This window comes from Mesitornis unicolor, unplaced genomic scaffold (assembly GCF_000695765.1).
Source record: "Mesitornis unicolor isolate BGI_N332 unplaced genomic scaffold, ASM69576v1 scaffold15863, whole genome shotgun sequence".
NCBI classification, from domain to species: domain Eukaryota; kingdom Metazoa; phylum Chordata; class Aves; order Mesitornithiformes; family Mesitornithidae; genus Mesitornis; species Mesitornis unicolor.
In genome coordinates this window covers 24,040-34,946 of record NW_010175478.1, presented here as the reverse complement: position 1 = coordinate 34,946, position 10,907 = coordinate 24,040, and the positions used below count along the sequence as shown (strand labels likewise).

The window sequence follows — 10,907 nt, the reverse complement described above, 5'->3', positions numbered from 1 at the left end:
AACCGAGCGATTCTGTGATTCTGTGATATGAGCTCTCTTCTTTCTGATAATACCTGTCAGCTAGATATATTTGATGATTAATCACTGCTTATTCCTTTAAATGTCAGCTGCTCATGTCTAAAATGTCAAGCTAAAACTTTTTATCTTGTAGTTATCCATTTGAAGAAAGCCTTAAAAAAATTCAGTACATGAGTCATAAGATAAAAATTAAACAGTATTAGTTATATGGTTTAGAACATGCATCGTCTTGAGCAGATAATTATTGTTTGTCATGTTGTCCAGATGCGGAAATCTTCTTGTTCTGATGAAAATAATGTAGTTCAAAATTTTGCAAATTTCTGACATAAAATACTATGTATGATCCTTTTTGTTTGTTTGTTTGTTTGTTTTTTTTTGTTAAGAGTGGTATATTTGCTACAGGTCTTTTCTTGTTTCTAGGGATGATGTAATACCAAAGGAAAGAACCTGAGTATCACGTAAAATATTTCATAAATGTTTGGATGATCCTGAAGTGAGAGTAATAAATGAAGTTATTTTGGAGTTTAACAGAGTTGTTTTATCTCAAGTTATTTTTTGCATTTTTCAACTAACATACCTTGTTATACCACTAAGGAGAGTTCCAACTTTTCTCAGCCAAATTGATGTTCTGCTGTAATGCTTTGCTTACTATCTTCTACTGTATTCAATAAAGCAGCATCCAGTTGACATTTCAAGAGCTCCTGATCACTCAGGGAATTTTCTTTCTGCCCATGTCACTCACTGTATATTATATCTTAATTAAGCAGAATATTAGTTCAGGTTTTTGTTGGGTAAAACATTAGTTGTTTTTCATCTCTATGCAGTAAACCTGCAATAGATTATATGTAATAGTCAAGGATGAGCAGACAGGAGGCAAGCAACAGAAGGAGTATGGAGATAAAGAATGAGAAATGTTACCAAGAATGGTGTGGTGGGAATGGATAAAAGAGAGGTAGGTGATATATCTGGATGTAGCAAGTTTGAACCTGGTTTTATTATTTTTCTTGGTGATGCTGAATGCAGCATCTCTGAGACAGTAGTTATATTGGGTTGGCCAAAAAGCAATTGTGGGTTTTTTAAATAAATGGAAATACATGTATAAAAACATAAATAACTTAATTTTAAACCACAAATTCATTATATAACATGAAAATTGACAGTTCAAACTTGTTTTAGAAAAAAGCAAGTGCATGATTTTGTTAGCATTTATTTAGTGTTGATTTCAAAACAGAAAATCAAAAGGAACATTTTTGTCATATTTTGCTGTATTACCTCTGAAAAGGAAAAAATGCTGTGCAAGCTCATTAAAAGTTATGTGATGTGTATAGTGAAGATGCCTTAAAACTACCCCAGTGTCAGAATTGGTTTGCTAAATTTCAATTCAGAGATTTGGATGTGAAATATGCACCATGCTCAGTAAGGCAAATCGATCTTTGTAACAACAAAATCAAGGCATTGATTGAATCCTATTGGCATTTAATGACATGAGAGATTGCTGATAATCTTATCATCTCTAAATCAAACATTGAAAACCACTTAAAACAACTTGGGTACATTAGGAAGCTCAATATTTGGGTGTCACATGAGCTCAGAAAATTTCATCTTACTAAGTACACTGACACCTGCAATTCTCTCTTGAAACGTGAGGAAAATTACCCAGTTTTGAAGCGTATGATAACAGGCAATGACAAATGGATCATCTGCTGTAACGATGAACAAAAAAAGATCATGGAGCAAGCATGATGAACCAGCTCAAAGCACTTCCAAAGCAGATACTCCCCAAAAGACGGTTATGCTGCCAGTCTGGTGGGATTTCAAAGGTATTGTGTAATTTGCGTTGCTTACAAGGACCCAAACCATTACTTCAGATGTGTACTGTCATCAGCTGGATAAATTAAATGATGCCATCAAACAGAAGCACCCAGAATTGGTGAGTAGAAAAGGTGGTGTATTTCTCCATGATAATGCTAGACTGCGTACAAGTTTGGTCACTCATCAAAAGTTGTTGCAGCTTGGATGGGGTGTATTACCACATTCACCATATTCTCCAGGCCTGGCACCATCAAACTGCTATTTCTTTTGTTCTTTACAAAACACTTGGAATTGTAAAACCTTCACTGCTGATGAGGATCAAATAATTCTTGGAACAGTTTTTTGCCAAAAAAGATAAAAACTTATTTGAGCATGGAATGATGAATTTGCCTGAAAGATGGCAAAAGGTAATTGAACAAAATGGACAATATATTGTTCAGTAAAGCTTTTGTTTCCCATGAAAAATTCACCTTTCATTTACCCAGCAAAAAAACGCAATTATTTTTTGCCAACCCAATAAATGAAATAGTGGTCATAAGTTTAAGAAGGAGACTATATATAAGGAAAACATTCTTTACTATGAGGACAGTCAGGCACTACACAGCCTGTTTCACCAGCATAGTGCAATCTCTTGGCTTTTTTCAAGTTAGTGGTCAACAAATTCCTGAGCAATCTTATCTGAACAAGGTCTATTGACACTGTGTTGATGAGGATGTTGCCAGAACTGCCAAAATTTAAATCAGTCATACGAACTTAATTCACTGCTTTTGGGTGTAAACATATTGAATCTTATTCTTCTTACATGAATATATACTAGTTTTTCCAGTGGGATCAGTGTGTAAAGTGGATAGGTTCAAAGAAAATTATTAATGATTGTATGTGAGCAAATATATAAAATCAAAGCTGTTTTTATTAAGATACTTGATTGCCATGGAACAGAGTAATATTCTATGCATGGTTCTACAAGAATTCTTGTATGATATTGTACAGATAAGTCCACTAAATAAAAGTATTCATATGTAACCAGAAATTGTATTGCATATGTAAGTAACATGACAAGGTACAGTATAGATTGAGAGCTGTAGCTGCTGTGTACTTGTGGCTATAAAGTGGAATGATTTGAAGAATGCAACAATATCTGGACTTTTAAAAATGTATCTTACTGCTAATTTACTCAGTAAATAACTATGAATACTTTTGGAGGACTGTTCAGTTCTCAGTAATGTTTATACCAGTACAATATGTTTATTATCAAGGGATTTTGTTAAATTCAGTAATTTGTGTAAGGCAGTTAGATATTGCTAAAGATCAAAGCCCAAGAGTATAAGTATTTTTTTCTGAATATTTTGTATTTGAATACAAATACAGATTATCGTAGAATCAAAAAATTTCTAAAGCAGGAAGGCACTTCTGGAGACCAACCCCCTACTCAGAGCAAGGTCAGTCAGAGCAGGTGTCTCAGGACCATGTCTCCCTGAGTCTTGAGTATCTTCAAGAATGGAAACTTTACAGTCTCCTGGGCAGCTTGTTCTGCTGTTTAGTAACCCTTTCAGTACAAAAGTTTTTTCCTCTTCCTGTGTTTCAATTTGTGCCCCTTGCACCTTTTCCTGTCACCAGGCATCACTGAGAAGATTCTGGCTCTATCTGTACTCACCTCTATCAGGTATTATAAACATGACTAAGATCCCTTGAGCCTTCTTTACTCAAGGCTGAATTACTGGCTCATCATCAACTTCTTGTCCACCCCCTGGGCCCTCTCTGTAGAGCTGCTTTCAAGCCAGTCAGCACCAAGGCTGCAGGAGTTATTCCTGCCCAGGTGCAGGATAGAAAAATAAAATCATAAAATTGCTTGGTTTGGAAAAGACCTTTAAGATCATTGAGTCCAACCATTAGCCTAGCACTGCCAACTCAACACTAAACCATGTCCCAAAACTCCACATCTGTATGTCCTCTAAATAACTCCAGGGGTAGTGACTCCACCACTTCTCTGGACAGCCTCTTCCAATGCTTGACAACCCTTTTGGTGAAAACAGTTTTCCAAATATCCACTCTATTCCTACCCTGACACAAGTTGAGGCCATTTCCTCTTTTGGATCTACTAGTACCCCCAAATCCTTGTTACCAATGCAAGCTAGGAGATTATGTGCTCAAAAGCAGCCCTGAGGGAATGGACTTGGTGGTACTAGTAGAGGGGAAACTGGACATGAGCCACCAATGTGCATCTGAAGCCCAGAAGGCCAACCACATCCTGGGCTGCATCAAGAGAAGTGTGACCAGCAGATCGTGGGAGGTGATTCTGCCGCTCTACCCTGCTCTGGTGAGACCTCATCTGGAGTACTGCATCCAGCTTTGGAGCCCCCAACAAAAAAAGGACATGGAAGTGCTGGAGTGGGTCCAGAGGAGGGCCACAAAGATGGTCAAAGGGCTGGAGCGCTTCTGCTACACAGATAGGCTGAGAGATTTGGGATTGTTCAGCCTGGAGAAGAGAAGGCTCTGGTGGGATCTTGTAGCAACATTCCAGTATCTGAAAGGTGCCTATAAGAAATCTGGGGAAGAGCTGTTCACTAGGTCATGTAGCGATAGGATGAGGGACAGTGGTTTTAAGATAGAAAAGGGTAGATTTAGGTTGGATATTAGGAAAAAGTTCTTCAACTGGAGGGTGATAGATCACTGGGACAGGTTGCCCAGAGAGGCAGTGGAGGCCCCATTCCTGGCGATATTCAAGGTCAGGCTTGATGAGGCTCTGAGCAACCTGATCTAGTAACATTGTCTCTACTTACTGCAGGGGGATAGACTAGACCTTTAAAGGTCCCTTCCAACCCAATACATTCTATGATTCTATGACACCCACCTAACTACAATCTCCTTTAAAATAGTTGGTGATCTTTATGGAATAGTTGAATCTTCGCTTAATTCCTGAAGTGCCAGAGAGTAGTGAGGACTGACTGGTCCCTAAGAGACAGCTAGCTAGGAGCAAAGCACACAGACACAGACACCAGGACAGGAGACTCATCAGCCAGGACCTTATCCAGCCAGCCCTGGGGGTGTCAGCAATGCTGAGCCAGGAGTCCAGGTTATCAGACGTGCAGAAATGGTTGTTGTGCAACTTGAAGTCAGAAAACTTGATTGCTCTTATACATGGATATGTTAAAACTTTAGTTAATCCTAAGTAAAACTTCCATGAATGTGCTTTAACAAAAAAGTAGATTAGAATATAGATTTTGACATGGCATTCTTTGTGCAGGATGAGTAATGTAATTTGTATTTTTAACAGTACAGCCTCAAATAATACAACTTAAAAATGAAACCACATTTGAGAATGGGAAAGCCACCCTCATCTGTGAAGCAGAAGGAGAACCTATCCCAGAGATTACTTGGAAAAGGGCCATTGATGGAATAACTTTTTCTCAAGGTGACAAGGTAAATCAGCCTTTAATGTCTAAAGTATCTAAATATGTATTGTCTGGCTAATCTTCTTTTTGTAAGCAGAAAATTAATTTAGAGAGAGATTAAGTCTAGATTCCCCTGGAACTGGAAGGAATTGCCACTTTCCAATGTAATGAGAAATGTGGGAAGTTTAAATTTTAATTTAAAAAAACTCAACAAACAAACAAAAAACCAATCAAAAAACACCCAAAGGAAAAAACAATAAAGTGTTGAAAGGTAATTCATCTCATCAGGCATATATTTTCATACATAATTCCTACTAAGGGTTTCAATTTCATGTTGATCATAATGGATGCTCATAGCCCTTCTGGACTATATATGGACTCTCTCCAGTATTTCAAAAAATGCAATAGAGCTTACAGAAAACTGAAATTAAAAAACCCTGAATACTCTAAAGTTCCGTTTTTCTCACTTCTGTCTTGTTTTTGTTTTCTTTTTTTTATTTTTCTCTTTTCTTATATTTTTCCTCACACAAAGCAAGTAGTCAGTAAGTACAAATTGAGCCCATTTTCCCATTTTGTTATCCAGTTTTCATGTTTTATTACAAAAGTTAGTTGAGTAGAGAAAGATTACAATATGACAATGAAGAAAGTCAGTTGTAGTGGGAACAAGAACTGTAATTAAATGGAATGGAAAAACAAAGTATTGTCTTCTTAATTTCCTTACATAAACTCAGAATTTCTCTGTGCTGATTAAGATATGAGATACCATCTTTCTGGCTGGCTAATTAAGAATTTTTACTCCAGATAATCTGATAGTGAAATATAGTATTATTGCAGGATTTCCATTTTGGACCAAAATAACAGTATTTTTATATATGTATTTTTTCTTAATAGTTTTGCATTAAAACAAGGCAGTTTGTCTCCTCAAATATTTCAAGTCAAACGTCGTTTTTCTTACCCGCAAAGACTACACTTGGTTCAAAGGTTACAAATGTAACCTTTCACTTACGTTTGGAATGCTCCTAAAATAACTTTCTTACATAAGAAATTGAAAATAAAAGCAAATCACAGAAACAAACTAAAAAATGTTGGTGCATTTGAAACCTGAAATTCATCCAGTGCTTATATAGGATAGTATTACATTCTTAATTCAAACTGCAGGTGGTTTAACTGTCTAGATGTGTCACTGTAGCATTCTTTGAACTATGGTTCAACTGGATAATACTGACAACCAAACTAAAAGCACTTGTGTTCATTTTCTACTAGTGTGCTGACATACTGTATGTGGAAGATAAAAAGAATGATGATGAATGCAGTTGTTTCCTTTTGTTATTGCTAGTGAAAGAACTCTATGTGTATTTCTCATGGGAGTTTTTGCTGAATGTTGAATAAATTTTCTGGAATACTGTATATATTCTTGAGCTATAAAATATGCTGCTGCATTTGCCCTATGGTCCTCCAGCTCTAGGGTGCCAAAGCCTTGGCTTGTTCTATCCAGCCAAATTAAGTGAATAGGGAACAAAATTGTCAGTGATGAAATTATTGAATGGTTGTTGAATAAGACAGTGATGTTTTGCACACTGAAAGAGAAGGAAAATGTGAACTGAAGAAAAGGGAGGGGATTGTAACATAGTCTTAAATTGAAATTATTACATGTACGAGATAACTTTTGAAGTAAGTAACCAGATACACTTGCAGAAACATTATCATCTGCCTTAGGTGAATTCAGCTTTTGAATTTTTTACTAGTTTTAAAGCATTTTTTTGGTATAGACTGCACTACTGTAGCTATAATGTTAACATGATTTTGATTAAAAAACACATAAAGCATTGTTCTTATTTTTTCATTATACTTTTGTTACTTTTAGTGTGTATTCTTGTTTTGATAAAATGCAAGCTTACCTCATGTGGAAAAGGAAGAAGGCTGAATGTGGCATCATGCTTAGCCTGTATGGATTCAAAGTGTTTTATTTCAATTGATAGATTTTATAACCAGGACGGGCTTTTCTGAGTTTTGAAATTATTATGTCCAACAGAATGGAAAACAGGCACTGAAGTTGTAAATCAAAGAAATAACCCTGCTGGGCCTAAGGAGAGCAATGTTAATGAGTAAGAGGTCTATAATTATCTCTTAGGAAAATACAGCTTTGATAAAGGATTTTTAATACATCAGAAGTGTGTATTTGAAAGTTGAAGCCAAGCGCGTTCAAACTAGGAATAAAGCAGCTTTTTCCTCTCTCCTTTTATCAGACTTTGGAACAATCTACCACACAGTTTGTGGTCCCTCTTTCATTGAGAATTTGAAATAACAGAGTCCTCCCCTTTCCTCTGACCTCTCTTGAAAGTTTAAATGGAGAGTTTTCCAGGAGATCACATTAGATGACCTCTGTAATCCTTTTATGGCTTCATAACCCATAAATGCATGAGAGTGAGTAAGCTTGAGTAGATGAATGATTATGTGTGACAGAAGGTGTTTGGCTCATCCTTAAAGATTTGGAAATGGATATCAAGGTTTAATCCAAGACCAGAGCTTCATCTGCTGTTGCAGTGTCAAGCCAAAACTCTCAGTGTGGTGGATTCACTCTGCCTCTGCACTTCTAGTCCCTGACTCCCCAGTATTGCACATCCTTTCACTAATGTACTATCCTGGCCAATGCCCCTTTCAGCTGTGATTCGAAATGACATGTTTCTACAGATCTCTGTGCTTCCGGCAGACCTGGCACTTTTCCCAGTAAAAAGAGGAGGCAGGAGAAGAGTTGCTTTTTGTACAACAGAAGGAGGGATAGTGCTTTGATTTGCTGTAAAAATGCTTTTTAATTTGCTTTTAAAATGGATTTTAAACAAGCACATACATATCTACACACATCTCTGAAGGAGAGCATATCCTGATTCTCCAATACAAAAATGTCATTGATTCCTGTGAATACTGCAGAAGTGTCAGGGCAGAGTTTCATGCTCTACTTTCCTAGTATCTAATTCTAGCAGAAATGTGAAAGCTGACCAGTGTTGTTTGTAATTACCATTTCAAGCCCTTTTTTGGAATACAAATGACAATAACAGATGGGACTTGATATTGAGACAGTAGCTCTGCTGTATGCAGCATGCTTCCAAAGACACAATCTTTACCCTGAAGAATTAATGATTTAAACGTTTAAAATGAGTGAAAGTCAGTGCAGAGGGGTCATACACCAGTATCTGATACTCAGTTTTCATAATGCCTCATGTGTGGGGTAACTGGTTAACAAAAAAAAAACAACACCTACTGCTTCTCCCCTCCTCAAAAGAAAAAAAAAAAGAGAATTTCTAATTTTGGTGTTGTATTGTAAGATACACTAAATGATACTGTGTTTTGTAAATATTTGATATTGATTCACCAAATGTCTTTGAAATACCTTACAATATTCTTCTCAAAAGCCCTCTGATTTTTACCTTTATAATGAAAATTGCAGAGATAGCTTGAGTTCTGCTTCCTTTCATTTACCATTGCAATAATAATCTATCTCCATGAAATTTCCTGTGACATTGTTTCTAAGTATTGCAGAGCTCAGATCAATAATTAAATTCTTTTCCAAGTTTGAGTTCACCTTAAATTGGCATGCTATTCATAACTGTTTGGAGCTTGTAGAGTTTTTCATAGTTTTCATGATCAGGCAATATTCAAAAGTAAAGAATTTTGGAGTTGTTTTTTCTTTTTCTTTGAAAAGTAAACTCTGCTTTTTCCCCCACACCTGTTAGCTCCACTTAACTCCAGTGACATGAAATTGTCACTGCACAAAAAGCAGCAGTGTTACAGTATCAGCAAATTCTGTTGACTTTCTTTTGCGATTCTAATAAGAGCTCTGTTACATTCTTGCCCATCAAGGATCAGGTCTTTATTTGAACTGAATCACCCAAAAAGAGGAAACATAGATGTCTAGGATATTTTAATCTATTCCAGGAGATTTCTTTCTTTTTCTGAGCTATGCAAATCCCAGTATTTGTAAACTAACCTCAGCAAATTTTCCCCCTTGAATAGCTGGAAAAATGTAAGAGTCTCATTACCTTATTGAAAAAAAAATGTTTTAACGTGTTTCACCTACATGTTGTGTGATTAGCTTATACTTAAAATATCATTGAATAGTTTTGCTGTTGTAATATTAGCACAGGCCTGTAGGCCAGAACAGTTTATGTAGCCAGCTGCAGTTGTATTTGGTTATGCAATTGAGACACTCTGCAAACAATTCAATCAGGTATCAAAGATTTTTTAATTTTGTTTTTAACCACAAAAATATTCATCGTGGGTTTCACATGTTAAGGCTATGAAACAGAACTGAGTAAGAATATGGTGACTGGAAGGAGAAGGTAATTATATTAACTTGAGGGTGAGTAGAAAGCAGGAGGGTTGCCTTAAATATTGGGTAATTAGTGCTGTTGAGAATGTACAGATTTATACCCTGTGACTTATGCAAAACACGGAGCACGTATGAGCACTGAACAGTATATTCTCACCAGACATCTGATCCATAGAAATCTGCATATAGAATCGTAGAATCGTTTGGTCGGAAAAGACATTTGAGATCATTAAGTCCAACCATAACCTGTGCACTACTAAACCATGTCTCTAAGCACCTCATCTAGCCTTCTTTTAAATATCTCCAGGGATGGTGACTTGACCACTTCCCTGGGCAGCCCATTCCATTGCCCAATAACCCTTTCAATTAAAAAATTTTTCCTAATATATAATGTGAACCTCCCCTGGTGCTACTTGAGACCATTTCTTCTTATCCTGTTGCTTGAAAGAAGAGACTGGCTCCTACTTGCTACAATCTCCTTTCAGGTAGTTGTAGAGGATGATAAAGTCCCCCCCCAGCCTTCTTTCTCCAGGCTGGACAACGCCAGTTCTGTCAGCCACTCCTCATATGGCTTGTGCTTCAGATGCTTCAACAGCTTTATTACCCTTCTCTGGACACACTCCGGTGCCTCAGTATGTTTGGGCGCTCCTTCATGTTCTCTATGGCATGTTCATCTGGACTAATACGGAGTTGGGGCGAAGTCTTAAGGTGACTAGAAGACACTAAAAGTAGAGTGTACAGTTTTTGGAGGAGACAGTATTTTAGTAGGAAGATTCATTTTGGAGGGGTAAGATTGTATGCAGTTATAAATAAAGAGCAGCTTTCCTGGCTGAGCCGAGGAAGTATTAGGGTAGGAAAGCTGCAAGCCAGTATGGTTATTTCAGAGTCCTTAAATAGCCTAGTCACTCATGTGACTTCCATGCACTCCTTTAGGTAAAAATATCTGTAGTGATATGTAAATGAAGCCAAAACTGAAGCCAGAAATTATTTTGATGTACCGTAGCCTCTTCCCAAAGGCAGGCTTGGTTGATGGTTATATTGACATCTCAATACTAAACCTCAGCCACATAGCCGGAGGGCCCTTCAGATTTGTTCCTCTTTTAAGATAGAAATTAAATGCTCTGTTATCTAGAGTAGACCCATATGGCTTTGCATGCACACATTCATATATTTATTCATGTTGCATGAATAACTGTATTGGTATTACACTAGCTCAGAATTCTGTCATTTTTGCAATTTTTTCATTTCAGTAAAACTTTAAGGTCACATTCCACTGGGACAGTATTAAGTAGGCAGAGACAAAGTTGTTCATTCTCTAAAGATGATGAAAAGCCAGGAAAATGCAAAAGCTTTAACAG

At 36.8% G+C, this 10,907-nt stretch overlaps 1 protein-coding gene across 1 annotated transcript in view; it reads left to right on the top strand.

Annotated features, from left to right (window-relative positions):
* Positions 1-5,104: 5,104 nt before the first annotated feature.
* Positions 5,105-10,907, top strand: part of LOC104538264 (neural cell adhesion molecule 2-like) — a gene marked incomplete at both ends in the record, with an annotated part of 26,737 nt that continues 20,934 nt past the window's right edge. The window contains one exon of the mRNA XM_010181407.1: positions 5,105-5,250. Coding sequence (XP_010179709.1) covers positions 5,105-5,250 — 146 coding nt within the window. The remainder of the gene's footprint in view (positions 5,251-10,907) is intronic.